This window comes from Haplochromis burtoni, unplaced genomic scaffold (assembly GCF_018398535.1).
Source record: "Haplochromis burtoni strain Fernald_Lab_line unplaced genomic scaffold, NCSU_Asbu1 Contig_109, whole genome shotgun sequence".
In the NCBI taxonomy this organism is placed as follows: Eukaryota; Metazoa; Chordata; class Actinopteri; order Cichliformes; family Cichlidae; genus Haplochromis; species Haplochromis burtoni.
Window position 1 is genome coordinate 1,631,899 of NW_024582470.1, and position 18,068 is coordinate 1,649,966.

The following is an 18,068-nucleotide window of genomic DNA, read 5'->3' on the forward strand; positions in this document are numbered from 1 at the left end:
CAATTTGTCCTTGTGTGTCAAAAGGACATTGTTCCAAAAGTCTTGTGGTTTGTTTCGGTGCTACCTTGTGCTGCCATGTTTGTTTTTGAGAAAAGAGGTTTTCTCCTAACAGCCCTCATACTTTTTGAACTCTTTTCTAATTGTCTGCAATGTTGCTCTTATGTTTTTTTTGTTTGTAGCATTGCATGCTATTTACCCTCCTAAATCCTGTGGAAGACTGAACCGCTGTACCTCATTTTGATTTTGTTTTTGTTATATTAAATAATATCACAACATATTATGTCACATGTCGTTGTTCATCTGTGGTGTATTAAGGATATACTAAAGATGAGGTCTGAGTGGACTGATGTATCAACCAAACACTACACATTAAGAAGTTGGTTTTAATTTAAATCATTTTTAATTTTTTTCTTGTTTGGGTTTGTGTGTCCCCTTGGTATCATTCTTGTTAAAATGATATGAGTCTGACTCTTGTTAGTTAGTGCTGACAAAAGGAGAAGTGACTGAAGCACATGCTACTGCAAATGTATGCTTTGCACCAGGTTCTTTTTACCACAAAGCTTCAATAATACACGAATGAGTCACTGTCTCTATGCGACTTCCTGTAAAGATAGGCCATCCTGTCTCGCAGTTTCTGCCCCATTTTTTAACCTCAGTTGACATTCTACTCTTTCTGCCTTTCCTGAGTGCCTCAATCAGGCTCGATGGATACAGTCTGATTCGTCGTAATGAGTTTGGGGACCTCAAAAATGGCTGGAAATGCATTGGGAATAGTTTTCTGTCTTCTACTTCTTGCTTCTACTATTCAAGGTAATTCTGGATATCCACATGTTTTTGGGGGGTTATGATATACTGGCAAAGATTAATGTTTATCATTAGTTTTGAAATACGTTTTGGCTTCTGGTGTGACAAGCTGTGTTACTATAATCCTAAGCCTGCACCCCAGCAGACTGCAGTCTATTTTATCACCTTCAAAGTATAAGTGATTTTGTGTCCTGACTTTTGTCACTTCTAACACTATCTGATGTGTCTGACAGGGATCCAGGGTGTTGAGTTGTTCTATTATGAAAAGATGGAAGCTGTAGTGGGCCAGAATGTTTCCTTACCCTGCACTTTAATAAATGCTACTGATAACAAGATTGTCAGCATTGAATGGAGTAAGGAAACAAATAAAACTACAAAGCTGGGTTTGCACAGCCAATTTTATGGATTCCATCTATTCTGGCAAAATATTACCATCCAGATTGAGAAGAACGGTAGAGATGTACTGGGTTCCCATCTAATACTTTCTGATGTGAAGAAATCGGATGAAGGCATCTATGTTTGTGACATGGCCACCTTTCCTGATGGATCCAAAAAGGTTAAAACACAGCTAATAATCAAAGGTAAGAGAACCTAGTACACACAAAGCCATATCTAAGTACCTAAACCAGACTTTGTAGACCACCCTGGATTTAATATTTAAATAGAAATACACAACATCTTTCTATCTAATGCTGTATTGCATATATTTCACATTACTTGAGGTTGCATCAGAGCACTCAGTCTCTGCCAATCTCAGCAGCTATTTACCTCTCAGCAAATCCAAGTAAGAACGAAAAGAACACATCTAGGAGCTCTGCTAAAAGACAGTTTTCTTTTTCATATTACTTGTCTCATAACACACGACACAACACACTCTTTTGTTCAGTTGAAGGGATGTTGTGATCACAACACTGGCAGAAGACATATTACAAAATGTGCTTTTCACATCACTCAGTCGGTTGATTTTTTTTTTTATGTTTTTTGTGTGATCAACAAATCTAATTAATCTCATGCTTTCCTCAATAGATGACATTAAAATAACATGTGATGTGAATGGCACTGTTGAAGTCCAAAATGGAGAAAATGTGAACATTCGCTGCACATCATTTCCAAACGCACAGTACAGATGGACCAAGGTAAAGGAAACTTGGAATTTGAAACTGAATTTAACTCTGACTTCTTTTCAAAATAAAAGTTTTTTATGTGCTACATAATCATGCTTTGCCCCAGAATGATGAACTGTTGTCAGAGACTGAATCTCTGGAGCTCTGGTGGGTGACTGATGCTAATGCAGGGATTTATACACTGACTGTCAACACAGGAAGCAAACGTGTGCGCAAAGAGTTTGTGGTCACAGTGCTAACGACAACCACAAGTTTGAAGACAGGTGAGCGTCTTCAGTTCATTGCTGCTGTTTGCCTCTTTGTGTCATATTCAATTTCATCATTTCCCGAGGGCTGGATTAGCAATCTAGTAGAGGGCCCAAGAGACTGAATGACTTAATAAACTGCACTGGACCAGAAAGCTGATACTTGAACTTTTGTTATTATACTGTAGCTCACTCAATTTTAATTTTTAATTAGCTGAAGGGAAGGCGAGAGATTCAAAGGATTGTGATGCTGCCAGCCATGTTATGAGAATGTGGAAGGAACTAGGAATAAATTGGGAACTACTAAAACTAAAAAGAAAAAGAAACTCAATTATTTGCTTTAAATCGGTTGTCCATTGGGATTTGAAGGAATACTGAAATACACCCAGCTAAAACATAATTCAAAAGTTTAAATTTCAATACAACCAAGCAGCATGTGGTCTGCCTGCCACCACTGGTTAAATAGTTTGATGGAGTGCTGTGAGCCGGCTGTGCTCAGTTAGGAAAATAATCCCCAGTTGTCTACTTTTTCATCCTTTGTAGACGCTTCTCATGAGAATTTGAATACGTGACAAAAAAATACAAACAGTAGCCACACAGACGTCACAACTTACTTCCCGTTCTTTCATTCTATGTTTCAAACCACAAGCACAAACACACAAACACAACGCACTGCACACTATAACAGTAGCTCAACAACAGCTATGAATCGTGATATGGGGTAAGAGCACAGTCTGTTGGTCAGATTGGAGTAGTACAGCAAATGTAGAACTGAAAACGTCGAAATAGGTCACAATTTCCTGTAGCTCTGAACTAAATTTACTAGAAATGTACATTATCAAACTATGGCATCTCAGTTGTGTCTCATTGGACATCAAACCTCTCTGGGTGTATACATCAGGGTAGGCACGGTAGCATTAAAATTGACACTCAGAAGAGAAACTGTCCTAATTAAAAAGAAACACCTGTACATTGTACTATTGATATTGCAAATTCATGCCAACACCGTTACCTCATAAATCTGTGCCCAAGGCTCCAAACTCTAGATACTTGAAATATTTTAGTTGTATTGATTATGCATATTCTCCCGAATGCCAACATGAGCCATGTTTTAATGATGTATTACTCTTCATTGGGTAATTTAAAGTTTTCGTCAACTATAATTATAATCCCTACTCTTTATGCAGGTTCAATGAATAGCTTTACATTTGGGAAATACATTGAACACACAGCTCTATATCTCATATTAAATACGAGGCTCTGACCGTAAAGTTTGAGTGTTGGCGAGCAAGCAATTAAGTTTATTTCCCAATAGATTGAAGTATGTTGTAAACAGTAATGCAAGCTAGCATGATTCTAATGTGATGGACAGACTACAGATTTCTACAATATGAAGACACAACCAATCTGCACAGTACATTCTGATAACAGGATTATTTCTTCTTTCACTGTCTTGACAGTGTCACCACAGGGTTTGACTGAATCAGCAGGCATCAGCCTTACAACATCACCAACCCCCGAGCTTTCAACCCACACAGATCGGACCACCTTCATTGCTACAAATGCTCCAAACACCACAAATGTTACAATCACAGCTGATGAGCACATAACCTCTTTTACAAATTCTACACACATCTCTGTCACAGCATCCCCTACCACACACTCTCACACCCAAGATTTGCTCAATACGACTGTCCAGAGGACAACAGAATCAGGCTATCCTAGCACAATGTTGACCTCAACGCAAGAATCGGCCAGTGATGAGACGAGGAATGAGACTGAGGTACATACAGAGCAACCAGAGGGCATTTCCTCAGCAACGCCAGAAGAATACAGCACCACAGGAAACATTTTTAAAAGTCCTGAAAGACCTTCATCTGGAGATAAATATGGAGAAAATGAAAATAAGGGTAAAGTTTTAAAACCGCAGTATTTTACTTTATTTACATCTAAACATGTATTGGTACGATGTGAGAATTTTTTTATACATTGCCAGTCTGCCTCTAGCTCGTTAGTGATGCTATTAGACCATTTGGTGCATTTTCTTTGGGGACTACCAACAAAGTGAGCACTTCGGTTTGTGAATATCAAGGCAAGGTCACAGTGTTGGGGGAAAAAAATTGCTTGTAAAAAGGCAAACAGCAGATATAAATGCTCAAAAGGCAAACCTGAAAAGCCAGAGATTCTTTGCTTTCACCATCTGCATCTTCATCATATATTGCTCAGCCTCCGGCTAGAGGCCTTTCCCAGGTAGAAAACTCATTAAGAGGAGCATCTACTTCTAGGGATGCTGCATGACAAACTGAGGGGGAGGATTGTAAGACACACTTCTCTGCCTCGAGGCAGAAAGTTTCTGCGTTGTAGCTTTACATTTATTATCAGTATTTGTTGAAGTTTTGCTCGGTTTCACCAGAGCAAGACAATCAATATGTTAGAAACTGCAGCTGTTGCTGTACAAATAATCACATTTTCCCTTCTCACAATCTGCTTCTTAGATACGGCACCGATTCATCTGTTGTTGGTGGTAATCATTGTTCCGGTGCTGGTATTGATCGCCGTGGCTGGCTTTCTTTTTAGAAGACAAGTTATAAAAACCAGGTAAAACCCTTACTATCTATGCATTCAACCGTCCTCCACACCTGCACAGGGTCGTGCACTGGGTGACCTTCAATGACCTCAAAAATATTGATATCTGTCAAATTTTCCAGTAGACACACATGACCTACAATACATACCTCCACATTCAATTCAATTCAATTTTATTTATATAGCGCCAAATCACAACAAAAGTTGCCTCAATGCTTTCTGGTTTCAACTAACTGTCTAACAATGCCACAAGTCAATATTTGCACTCTGACTCTGTCTTTGTAGGCTGGATTCGCCGCCTTCGTTCAAACCCCCTCCACCTCCAGTGAAGTATACAGCAATAAGACACAGCGAGACTCTGACAGACTCTTTTCCCATTTCAAGGTGCAACTCTTTAACAGAGACTCAAATATGAATGACTCAAATTTTTGTCCTCTCTTGGTCATGTTAAGAGTTACAGAATGAGGTTTATTTTTACTCATTACAAACCAGTCACAGGAAATTTTCCAAATGTGGCTCTGTGTATATACTTTGTGAGGTTTTTTGGGGGGGTTGTTTGTTTGTTTTTGTATAAAATGCACCCAAATATATCAATAGCTGAAAATGAATGCATATTAAAGTTCATTAAACTGACTTTTAAACCGTGTTTGTGTTATTTACTTTTCTCTTGTGACATTGTTTCAAATATTGTACTGCTTACTCCATATACTACCAATTCATACACAGTGACAGAACTTTTTAAGGTGTACTTTCTATAGTTTCTTTATCTTTCAAAGGAATGCTGCTTCTGCTGTAATACTTCATTCATTAGTCTGACGAGGCATTTCCTGCCCAGAAACCCGAGGATTTTCTCTAATTTAGCTCAGTATGTTTAGTTGATGCAACAATGTTACAAATGTCTTAATATCAAAGACCCCTGTTGTCCACAGGTACCGCAGAGCGACAATCATGATCACAAAGCAGGGCTAAAACCACAAACCACATGGGCTTAATGGCTAAAAGAAACATAGCAACCACTTGATGAAAGAAAATATGAATCAGTATGGGTTTCATAAACATTAACAAGTGAAGTTCTCTGATGTTTTTTTAAATATATATTTTTAATCCTTTGAGTTAATGAATTGCTAAGTTTTAATGAGCAATTTAAATGGAACCTGCTTATATTTATTTAGCCATCGACATTTGTGTTTATCTGCCCTGCAGACACTCACGTATGTAGATGTTCTGGGAAACTTTTCACAACTGCATTTTTTTTCTTATTTTCCAACCACAACAGCTAAACCACAAAGCGCTACGTCTATACAAGATTTAAATTCTTGATATATACATAGCATACGTAACAATGGCCCCTGCATACAGCTGACAGAACACTATAAATGTGAGCTTATCGTTCAAGACCACATTGTGATTTTCACCATTTTTCGACTCTTTATTTCTTTTTTCTTTTTATTTTATTTTTTAACTCTAACGTTGAGAGCAGACCAGTCTGTGTGAAATTCTCTGCTTTCTTATTGTAGATAGTTTTTTACTGTATTTGTTTATAACTGTGACAAACAATATTAAAGTTGCTATCGTTTCTAAACAGTTGTCATGTTTATATTATAATACAGTGATCTATATGAAATTATTCTGTATCCCACTGTAGTGTTGAGACTGCGTGCCTCAGAATGAGGTTACCTCGCTTCCTGTTTGTAACTGAAGAACATTCAGTTTTCAAAGTACCGTGATACCAGCGAGGTAACAGAGGGAGAGTAAAAATAGACTACAGTGTTGCACATCTCACTGATTAAACAACGTGATGCCCTGTAACCTGAGAGCAGTCGTATCAGACAGAGAACACGTTTTCTTCAAGACGGCTGGAATATGGGTAGGATATGAAGACCTTTTAGAAATTTTAAAGTTATACATATCTGTTATCTCTCTCTCTCTCTATATATATATATATATATATATATATATATATAATATGTATATTTCACAACATTATTCATATCTCACATACGTCGTATATCGCTAAGTATAATTCTGTATAATTTGCTATTTTCCAAAATACTAGAAAAATATTTTTCTAGTTATGTTATGATTATGGCAGGACAAAAGATAAAAGTCAAAACTCCAGGCTGACTGAGTTAGTAATCATGTCTGTGTATATATGTATGTAATCGTATGGTTCTTTGTCTACAGGAGTTAAGCATGTTGTGCTTGTGGGAACATGGCAAAAGCATTTTATGTAAATTTGTCAATAATTTCTAGTTGTGAACAAAACTGAGAGGGAAAGATTACTTTTGAAAAGCAAACCTACGACGCTTCGCTTGTAGAAACACTCGAAAGCTGTATACGCTAATAACTTTAAAGTAGCCATATCAGGCTTTAAAGTATGCAAGGTCGTAGTTTTCTTAAAAATTCTCCTCTTCACCATCAGTGATTGGATTTGTCCAACAATGTTAAAGCATCTAATTGTTTTTAGAAAACATGCTAGAATCATTTCTTTTTCTCTTTGATACTGTGATGCATAGAAAGGGGGTTATAATATTAATGACAGCGCAAGCAAATAAATAGGTTTGAAATATGAACACTGAGTTCTAAAATGTGTCATTTTTCAATCTTAGTGGTCATTTTGTTTTTGTCTCTTAGTAGATATGCTAACTGTAGCCGTGGTGCTGCTATCTGTGGCCCTGTCGATCTCTTTATGCCTCAATGTGATCTTTTGCATCAAGCGAAGAACTATTTTGTGCAGAGGTAAGGTGATATGTAATCTAAATGTATTCACAGTTATTTCTAACGCACTCTTTACTTTCTGTAAATTTGCAACATATTTTATTCACACAGAAAAAAATGGATCCTGCTGCCCCCACACTTCTGAAGAAGAAACGTATGTTTTTTAATATATATTTGTTTATTTATTTATTTTGTTGGCAATGTATTATTTAGTCCAATAGACAACACTTGATTGTAAGTAACAGTAATAGATACTGGAGTATTTTCATTTTATTTTTTGATAAAAATACAATATGCAAATAGCATCACATTGTTTAAACAAACTGTCCAAATGTTCTTTCATATTTTGAAGCCTGTCACACAATGAAGGGCATTATTTTCATGACCTTAATCATCAAGAGCAGAGGGAAAATCCCCACAATCATCATGAGCAACAGGAAAATCCAATCTATGGCAACATCAGCACAGAGAGAAGAAGTGAGTGTGTCTGCTTTCTGACTCGTTTCGAAAAAAACAAGACAAAATCAGTGCGTTAGCATTAAGAAACACTTGTATACCTTAATGTATAACTGTGTATGGTTTGCTGATATATACAAAAACATTTTTGGCAAAAACAAACATGGAAAACATGTTTTAATATGGACTAAAACTTAATGGATTAACATGTGCAAATTTGCCTTAATTGTACATCCCCCCAATTGTTGACTTATAATTTAGTTGTCTTGTTATTAGCATTCCGTCCGAATGTTTAACCCTGTAAGCCAGAAAATTCTGATTTTTTGGAACTGAGATGTTTATTAGCCCTTAAAACAAAATCCACTATTTTTCTTCGCTATATCGTGTTGTGTATGATCATGTTGACGAGGTCTCAGAAACTCATGTATCAAATATGATACAAAGGGCATTGTTGTTAATAAAAGAAAACATTATTTGTGTTTTACTTCAGGTTCTGCAGAGGGTTGCTATGAGATGATGACCATGCAACGCACAAGAGAAAGTAAGAAGGTAAGTGCTGTTCATAAGTTTATTCAAATCTATCTGCAAGTGTATTTTAGTGGATTAACATATTTCTATTACATGATCCAGTAAAGACTTTGAAATACCCTAATAAGACTCTCATAAATTAATAAAAAGCTCATTTAACTCCATCTTTATTTACAGAATTTCTATTAACTGCATAACTCACAGGTTCTTTGAAGTTCCTTTGAGTTGTTACATACAGTATTCTGCACACTAATGTATGTGAATGGCACTTGTAACTTGTGTATATAGTTCTTCTGTCATTCTTACACTTCTTTCATTGATTACTTTACTTGCTGATGATGTGACTTGTGAAATATATGTTAGTCATGTAAAATTAGCGCGTCGACTGATAGCGTTTAAAAATGTGAAAGGATGACACATTATGCTTCTGTGTCGGCGCTACTCAATTAAAGAAGAAATATCAAAATAATTACTGTTTGACACAGTTAGTCGCTTACTTTTAAAACGCTCATTTGTTGAGCGCTTGTGATTGTTGAATTTGAACAAAGACTACTCATCATCTTGGCTAAATCTGTTACTGCCTGATGCTTTTAAGAGTGTACTGCTCTGAAGTAAAGAGACGCGCCAAAATTATTACAAAAGACAAGAACAAAATTGCGAAACGGAATGCAGCGCAATAAACATTTTACCTTATTTCCATAACTGAAGATACAATTGTAACCAAAAATAACAGATTAGTTGCCGTGCCCCCCTTCTACTTTCTATTTTTTGTGATGGTAGGAATTCATTTTACTTGTTTTTCACTTTGTCCTACTGCACACGGTTTGCAGTTATGATTTTGACCAAAATCGACACTAAGTTCAGTTACATCGTTTCTTTTGCAACCATTTTATAACCATTAAGGAGACTAAGATAGATATTATGACATAAAATGGACTTCAACTGTCAGTATTTCACACAGTATAATAATGTTCTGCACTGACTATCTGACTATACTCAAGAAGTCAGCTCAATCTAAAACTAAATACTTACATTTTGTGCAAAAATACAACAGTCAAATCAGTTGAACTGATGCTTACAGAAGTGCTTTCAAAACGGAAGGCAACTGACACCAGAGACTCTTTGTGGTCAATAAAGCTGTGAACCAATGAACACAATTAAGCCTGAAGCCTTCTAAAAATAAACTCGACAAACTCAAATACATGAGAACATACACAGGAGCCACTAAATAGGATGCAGAAACCGGTGCAGAGTGAAGCAAAACCTGAAATCAATTTTACAATCAATCTATTTTTGTCTGTGTTGTCTGAAACCAGCCTTTCCAGAATGACCTGAATTATGCCTCACTGGACCTGAAGACTGCAAAGAAACGAAAGAAGAAGCATCGCCATCAGCATAGCCAGTCACAGGGACGAAATCATTTCCCCGAACAGCTGTCAGTCCACCACACACCTCCTCCGAATACATTCTTGGAGGTGGATGCAGACATGGATGCTCAGCTTCCGTCCAGAGACACCAGCACCATGGTTTCACACAGCAGCATCTACCTCAACAGTCAACAAATAGCTCAACAGACGGAGGAAATGGAAAGAGAAAAGAATCTGACGCTGGAGAGGAATGTTGGTTGGAATAGTATGCGAAGGCGCGAGGATGGAGGAAATCAAGAGAGTGAAGAAATGAAAGATGAACAAGAGTGTAACAATGGGAGTTTATGTGAACAGCTTTCAGAAGTAGAAACCTTTCAGAGCTGCACAGATCCTTTCATTGGTAGCTTTAGCCAGGATGGTCACCAGCACGGTTAAACAAACATATCAAGTTTCACTGTTTCAAACTGTTTTGAACTGAAATCTATATCACCTGAAAAAGACTTTTTGGTTTTTATTTTATTTTATGTGCAAAAAACAAACTACTGTCTATTACTACAGCTGTAAAATGAAACTACGTCACCTAAAATATTCAAACTGCTTGCAGGGTTGAGCAATTTCCTCTCCGAGATAGACAAGATGAGGTCTCCTCATTGAGCAACAGAGGAAGAAAAGTGTACCTTTCATGCAGAGGGTGTAATAAATGTAAATAAAGCTAAAAGGAAACTCTTTGCGTGACATTTAGATGTCAAGGCCCGTGTGGAAATTTTTCAGTTTATTGCAAAAGATGAGGAAAACACCAAATCATCACAGGCCATGGAAGAACTCTCACTGTTTTGATGTCTCATCATCATATATTACCAGATGTCTCATAGAAAGGTGTGAAGAAATTATTTCTTACATTTGTTTTCCACGATGTGGGCGCTGGCTATGTGCTGAGAGGGAATGTTTCACTGAAAAACTCGACATGCCTCAGCATATGTGAAACCGCCTCTCGGTAATGGTAAGGGTGAAGATAACATTAACGTGACGATAACGTTTAAAAAACAGAGAAGTAAAAACAAAAAAGGGGGGGGAGCTTTAAGTGGGACATAAGTGATGACATTTTGTTTTCCCTGTGGGCACCTTGCTTTGTTGTAAATGTCATGTAGGATTTTACACATTATGGTTATGACAATGGTTGTTACTTTAGTAATCTATTGCACATATGAGCTAATTTGCCATCTGCTTAAATGATTATTTCCCTCACTGTAATCCCTTGGCAGGATAATTTACTGCCCTGCTATCTGCCGAGGGAATTGAGCTATGGAGTGAACTCAGCAGTCAGAAGCCTGCAGCCCACTCTTTGTTGACAGTTTTTCAATAGCTGACCATGGCCTACTTCCCCTCTATGGATTAAATTTTGCCCTTGGGCATTTTGGATGCAACTCTTGCAGACATATGGGAATGTCACAAAAGAAACTTTTCACGGATAACAGGCACCGTTAGTAGCTGTCATGTATGAGGACATAAAGGCAGTCATTTATACAGGATGTTTTCAAAATTATAAAGTCACGCTTCTATAAAGAATCAGTTGTAATTAGGAGCAGTTTATCATTTAAATATGGGTATTAATCTTATACTGTAGCCTATTAAGTTGATTTGCAGTGGGCATTTCCTAAGTTACTCTTTAAATAAGTATGAATTGACAACTTAGCTTTTAGATCTATCTTAATCGTGTAATTGAAAAAAGAGATAACACTTTTAATGTGTTCTGTAATCTAATATGACATGATGAGAAGCAAAAGGCAACACACTTATCTTTACATAGACAAAGGAAAATGTACTGTTTTATACTATGCTCTTAGAGTAAACATACAATCAATTACCAAAGTTTATGACTGGGTTACAGTAAAGTATTAAAGGGACATTGACAATGCAGGAAATCATTCAACTACGTAACGTCTTCATAATAATGATTTGAGTAATTAAATGATTATGCAGTCCACAAGAATGGCTCAGCCAAGCTAACGCCCATTTTGGGGACCCTGCAGAGAATCGTGCTTCACTGCTGACTTAACTTTGATCAAGCGGTAAGAAAATTTCCTTGAGGTACATTTTCAAAGGTATTTATCTGCCTTTCAGCAAGGCTCAGCAAAAATCTGCAAATTGCATGATGTGGCTGTGAGGAGATAGAAAATACAAAAGAAGATTAATTTTTTAGTTAAAAAAATTAAAATGAAAAAAAAAGTAAAGTAAAAAAAAAAAATTAGTAGTAATTAAGATATGACATTGGCTTTCAAACTCACAGTACAAATTTGTGGTTGCATAATCACAACCCCTTAACGCCTAGTGTATCGTATTTGATACATACAGTTTTTTTGTGACTTTTTAAACTGAAATGCCAGATGTAGCAAATACAATACAAATTAAACACCATATATGGAAATTAAAACGTATAATAATTTATAAACAAATTTGTCAGATGGCTCAATAAACTCTCTGTTTTCAAGAATTTGAATTTTCTGCCGATTGTTTCACAGCTCAGGCTTTAAAGGGTTAATTTCAGCCATGAAAAAGCAATGCAACAATTCTCTTTCAGCTTGTAGTCGGGCATGTGGTTTCTTTGTAAGATTGCTATCATTGTACAGTTTGCTTATGATGCCACATGTGACCTGCAGTAATTGGAACAGGTGTTATTTTTAAGTTGCTTATTTGTTTCATGTATGTGTGCGAAGAGAGCGAGAGGAGGGGGGATGAGATGAAACAAAGATTACATGACAGATATGAAATATAAAGTGGGTTACACTGCAGCTTGTGAATTGTGCATTAAATTTCTATAGTGCGTTTCGAACAACTGTTAAAGTAAGTGTGACATTCAATAGAATAGTTCAGTAGAGACAAACAGCTCACGATCCAAAGCACACCACTGAAGGTGACTGCGGGAAAGGTTAATGCTGGACATCTTAATACAGAAAAGGCAGCATTTGGTGATGTCCATGGGTTCTGGACGTCAGGTAAATGTTGACATCCATCCAAGTATTAAAAACTAGTCATAATTTTTTAAATTATGTTAGCTTGTTCAATTACAAAATACTTTTGAGCCTCTGAAAATGGGGGATTATGTATAAAAATGCATGCAATTTTAAAACAACTAACACAATACTTTTGTTAAAGCACTTACATTAAAGCTAAAAGTTCGCACCTCAATGTAATCACATCTTGATTGTTTGATTTAAAACCCACTGTGGTGATGGACAGAGGCAACATTAGCAAAAAAAAGTACTTTGTTCAAAAACCTATGGACTTAACTGTAAGTGGGTTTTTTCTAATCTGTCCCACCTCCTTGTAAAACTGCTATTAGTCATCTAAATTTATTTGGCAATGGTTACAACGGACAAAGGTTGCAATCATGGATAATCAATATTATTATGAACGCGTTATTTTTTTTTTATCTTTAATAATAATTTTGCTACTCAGACAGTTACAGGTTGAGGCCAAGTATACTGTTTTCAAAGAACATAACCTTATTTTGTATTATAAACAACAGAACTCAGATTGTAGTATTTCAACCTCATAATACACAAATGATGCTAAAATTCTAACATTTGTAACTACTGCCATATGTGATTGATAATAATCTAGGATATTATTTTCAGTACATAAAGTACTTACCAGCAGATACAATTGCACAAAGGAGTAGCAACCAGAGACCTTAAAAGAAAGAAACAAATTGAAGGGTCAGTATTTTTATGTAATAAGTGCCGCTGGAGATTTATTTTTGATTTGTTCTTTTTAAAGGATGTTAAGTTATACTATATTTTTAAGTAGCCTATTTTTTAAGTAGTGATTACTCACAAGTACTAATTTAAGTAATGAGTGCCAACCACTAGTTCTTTAGAGAGAAAAACTAAATTGTAGCAAAGTGGTTTGTTCTGAGGCAGTGAAGGGTCATATTATCCACTTGCGGCCTACCTGTAGAGACTGGCTAGCTTGTCGGCTGTTTTTCTCAAACTATGAGAGGAAGCTCGCTACGGTACAACAACTCATTTCTGTTATTATGTTTAAATAGCGTAGTTTGGTTACCACCTTGGTTACCTGCACCAACCTGAATAAACCATAAACTTAGGTCATCCACCTTTCAGACGGCAACCCAATGCTACTATGCTAGTAAAATACAGTAGCAAACAGGCAGAGAGATGATGGTAGATAGTTTACATGAAATATAAGAATGTATAACAAAAATTTAAAAAATAAAATAAAAACATCATGTTATCTTTCACTTTTTTTCTAACCAGCCGGAAATGGAAACTTTTTTTTTCACAAACTACGTAGTGAAGCCTCTAATGGGCGGAGACGATCTTCGTAACCAACATGGCAGCGTGCATGTGAATGTCATGCAGTTGTTGCGAATTATTCAGGTGCGCTTATTTCAAATGCGAATATTCCGTTGTTAAAGCCTATATGTGACTTATATCTTGTCGATTTGTACCGTCACCCAACCCAGACAATCTAAAAGTGGGATCATTTGTTCAGTACCGCAGCTGATCACCGCTCATGCTAACATATTAGCTTAGAAGTAGACAAATTTCCATGATGGATCCTGACCAACAGCTGAGAAACGTAAGTCACTTTAAGTCACTGCTTTATAACCCAATCAGCAACACGGCTGGATGATGAGTGTGAGTGTATGTTTTTCAGCTGCGGGATTTTCTTCTGGTTTACAACCGAATGACTGAAATCTGCTTCCAGCGATGCAGCAGCAACTTCAACTACAGAAACCTCACAATGGACGAGGTAGGAAAAGCGAAGATCACAGTTACTGTGTCGGCTACGTGGTGGTATTGTTTGATTGCCGTGTTCTGCGTCTCAACACGATTTCTTTCAAGTGTTTTTTCTGTCGGCTGTTCCATTTAGGGGTCGCCACAGCGGATCGTCTGCCTTCATCTCACTTTACTCCTAGCATCGTCCTCTGTCACATCAACCTTTCCCCTCCTCCACTATATCCATGAATTTTCTCTGTGGTCAATGGATTTTCCTCTTTTCTTCCTGCCTACTGTCTCAACCGTCAACAAACTTTGTCCAATATATCACCTATCTCTCCTATGCACGTCCAAACCTTCTCTACCTTACCTCTCTAACTTCGTCTCCAAATTGCCAAATCTAAGCTCTTTAATATACTCATCTCTAAATCTGTCCATCCTGGTCATGCTGCTTTATTGTATTTACAAACACATTTGATGTTGTGTAACATCTTTGACAGAGAGGACTTTGCCTGTGACCCTACTCTGTGAAAGAGAAACTTTGTAGCATTCATAGGCCCTTACTGAATTTAACCTGCAATAAAGAAGCCAGTTTTATGTTGCAGCTTGAATATTTTCAGTCCAGTCAAACCACTAAAAATAGTCCCAGCCAGGATGTGGATAACACATTTGCCTACTAATGCATATATACTGTGTGATCACAATATACTGTAGTTTTCTGCTTTCTACCTCTGACTGCTGTTTGCCTTCCAGGAGCGCTGTGTGGACAACTGTGCAGGGAAGCTCATTCGATCTAACCATCGTTTAATGGGCACCTATGTGCAGCTGATGCCTCGGATGGTCCAGCGGCGGATGGAGGAGCTGGAGAGCAAAGCTGCAGAGAATGCCAAGGAAGAGGCAGCATCTGGAGCTGCTGGGACTGAAATTTCAGCAACACATCATGCTCCCAACACCTCATCTCCACTTCCAGCTGAGCTGGATGCGTCTGTGTCCTCAGAACTCAAATTATCAGCTGCCACACCGCTCACTCCCACAAATGAAACGCTAAATGCTCCAGTGCTTGATAAAGCTGGCATTGGACCTTCATATACAGGAGGATTTTCTCAGCTTTCAGTAGCTGGTGGCCAGATTGATTCTGCCAGCTCTCCGGCACTGTTTACGTCATCTAACTCTACATACTTATCAGAAGATGCATCTAAATCAGAGAGCCTATCAGGACAAAAAGAGTCTAATAAATAGGGTATAGCTGATATCTTGTGACCAAATGTCAGCATTTTTTTTTCTTTTCCTTAGTCAGCAATAGATGAATCTAAAGTCAATTAATGACCATGAAAGGCATTACATGTTACAGGTTTGACACAGTTATCGATCAAGAGCGTTATATGAATCATTTTGATCAAAAGGCATGAGGAGGAGGAATGTCATTCATGATAGGAATTTCAATTGTGCAGTAATTTTATGGTGACTTCTTACACAGTAGGGGAAAAATTGTAAAAGGTTAACATTAAAAGGCTACCCATAAAAGGTGATGTTGTTTGCTAATGAGAGTTGTTTGACAGCATGTGTGTGTTTGTGTGCATCTGTACCTACAATTCAATTTTATTTATATAGTGCCAATTCATAACAAGAGTCGCCTCAAAGCTCTTTATATTGTAAGGTAAGTACCCGAAACTATTAGAAAGAACCACCAACTATCACGTGATCTCCTAAAAACAAGCGCTGGGTGACAGTTGGAAGGGAAAACTCTCTTTTAAAAGGAAGAAACCTCCAGCAGGATTATGCTCAGGGAGTAGCAGCTATCTGCCACGACCAATTTGGGATGAGGGGAAAGAGAAGAGAACAAAGAGAGATGGGACAAAGGACACACTACAGGAGAAAGAGTCAGAGTTTGGTTGTTACTCATGATTAAATGCAGTTGTGTGTATACACACAGGGAGTGAAAAGGACTGAGTTAAAAAAAAAGGGGGATTTCAACAATAAATGCATGATTCTAAATCAAAGCACAATCGTGCACCTGACCAATCTGGTGTTTACCCAGATGTGCTTAGCCAAGACAGATGTTTTTTGGAATTGCACAGTTTGACAGTACAGCGTGTAGTATATAGTGTAAGTTATAAAATGGTAGGATGACCCTCCCTGAAAAATGACAGCTTTTAAAATATGACAGTGACAGAACGTTACTTTTATGGTTTGAAAACATTAAAGGCCATCCCGCCTTCATCCTGTTCAGGTGTCTGAACACAGTCGGGGGAACGCCACGTGCTCTGGCTTGTGTAGCTCTGAAGGCAGTTCACGACCTTTGTCACATATCATCATCTTCCCCTCCTCCCCATCATTTCCTGTGTTTGCACAATCTGTGTTGCACACCCTCTAAATCCAGAAGGAGAGCCGCAAACAGCCAGTAACTGTGCGTTCTTATGGCTGTGAATGAAGACGTTTGGTTCCAGTTATTGATGTTGTTTGGAGAAAATGTTTTTTGCCACAATATTTCACCGCCCTGCTGCTGCAGAGAGGGAGCCAATGAGATTTACATTCCTTGTCAATAACAAGCTAGTTAAAACAGATGAGGGGATTTCACGTTGCCATAGGGAGTTATTTGTCCAAAAACACTAAGTAACTGAAGAACATAAATCTTGCTGTTTTGTTATTTTTCAAGTTATAAATTGGCAAAAAAAAGAGAAAAGGAATCTATGTAAGAACAACCAAGTTTATGACACTATGACACTTAATAGTTTTAATTTGTATACATATATAATCCTGTTGTGATGCATTAAAATGCTATGAAAATTCATAATTAGCCAACATTAATTACTGGTTTATTCTTTAATAATAATGGATTGGATTTATATAGCGCTTTTCAAGGCACCCAAAGCGCTTTACAATGCCACTATTCATTCACTCTCACATTCACACACTGGTGGAGGCAAACTACGGTTGTAGCCACGGCTGCCCTGGGGCAGACTGACAGAAGCGAGGCTGCCATATCGCGCCATCGGCCCCTCTGGCCAACACCAGTAGGGTAAAGTGTCTTGCCCAAGGACACAACGACCAGGACAGAGAGCCCAGGGATCGAACCGGCGACCTTCCGGTTACATATGCGCTTCCTAACCCCCTGACCCCCTGAGCCACATTCTTCAACACAGTTTGAACTCTCTTAGATAAGTTTTCTTGTAATTTCTTTAAGTAGTCTTCAGTTCTTTAGGCTTTTTGAAGGACATTCAAAGCTCTTCTTTGGCTGTTGGGTGCCTTTGATTCCATTCTCTGTCAACATGATCTCAAACTGCTTCCTAATGTTGAGGTCCGACCTCTGGGGAGGCCAATCCATGACTGATAGTGTGGCCTTTTCACCCGTGTTTCTTTCAGATACTGTTAATCTGCTGTAGATAGTTTTTTAGTCCTGCCACCTGCCATCACCAGTAGGCGGTAGGTGAAGTGACTTGCCCAAGGACAGAACGACCAAAACAGACAGAGCTGGGGATCGAACCGGCAACCTTCTGGTTA

The 18,068-nt window shown here is 37.7% G+C and overlaps 2 protein-coding genes across 5 annotated transcripts; both read left to right on the forward strand.

Annotated features, from left to right (window-relative positions):
• Positions 1–653: 653 nt before the first annotated feature.
• LOC102298423 (T-cell surface protein tactile) lies at positions 654–14,031 on the forward strand. 4 transcript variants are annotated; one of them, XM_005928023.3, is made up of 8 exons: positions 654–810; positions 1,038–1,385; positions 1,831–1,940; positions 2,035–2,191; positions 3,634–4,083; positions 4,669–4,771; positions 5,045–6,626; positions 7,394–7,498. In XM_005928023.3, the coding sequence occupies exons 1-7, from the start codon at positions 729–731 to the stop codon at positions 5,172–5,174; spliced, it is 1,380 nt and encodes a 459-aa protein (XP_005928085.1). In that variant the 5' UTR covers positions 654–728; the 3' UTR covers positions 5,175–6,626; positions 7,394–7,498. The 4 variants fall into 4 exon arrangements, with proteins under 4 accessions (XP_005928085.1, XP_042079301.1, XP_014190884.1 ...); XM_042223367.1 differs by having other exon boundaries at positions 7,397–7,498; XM_014335398.2 differs by lacking the exons at positions 654–810; positions 1,038–1,385; positions 1,831–1,940; positions 2,035–2,191; positions 3,634–4,083 and adding exons at positions 7,589–7,631; positions 7,830–7,954; positions 8,424–8,482; positions 9,778–14,031 and having other exon boundaries at positions 4,393–4,771.
• Positions 14,032–14,150: 119 nt separating this feature from the next.
• On the forward strand, positions 14,151–16,096 carry timm10b (translocase of inner mitochondrial membrane 10 homolog B (yeast)). The gene is made up of 3 exons (XM_014335399.2): positions 14,151–14,427; positions 14,506–14,601; positions 15,321–16,096. Exons 1-3 carry the CDS (start codon positions 14,398–14,400, stop codon positions 15,804–15,806), a joined length of 612 nt encoding a protein of 203 aa, XP_014190885.1. The 5' UTR covers positions 14,151–14,397; the 3' UTR covers positions 15,807–16,096.
• Positions 16,097–18,068: the final 1,972 nt, after the last annotated feature.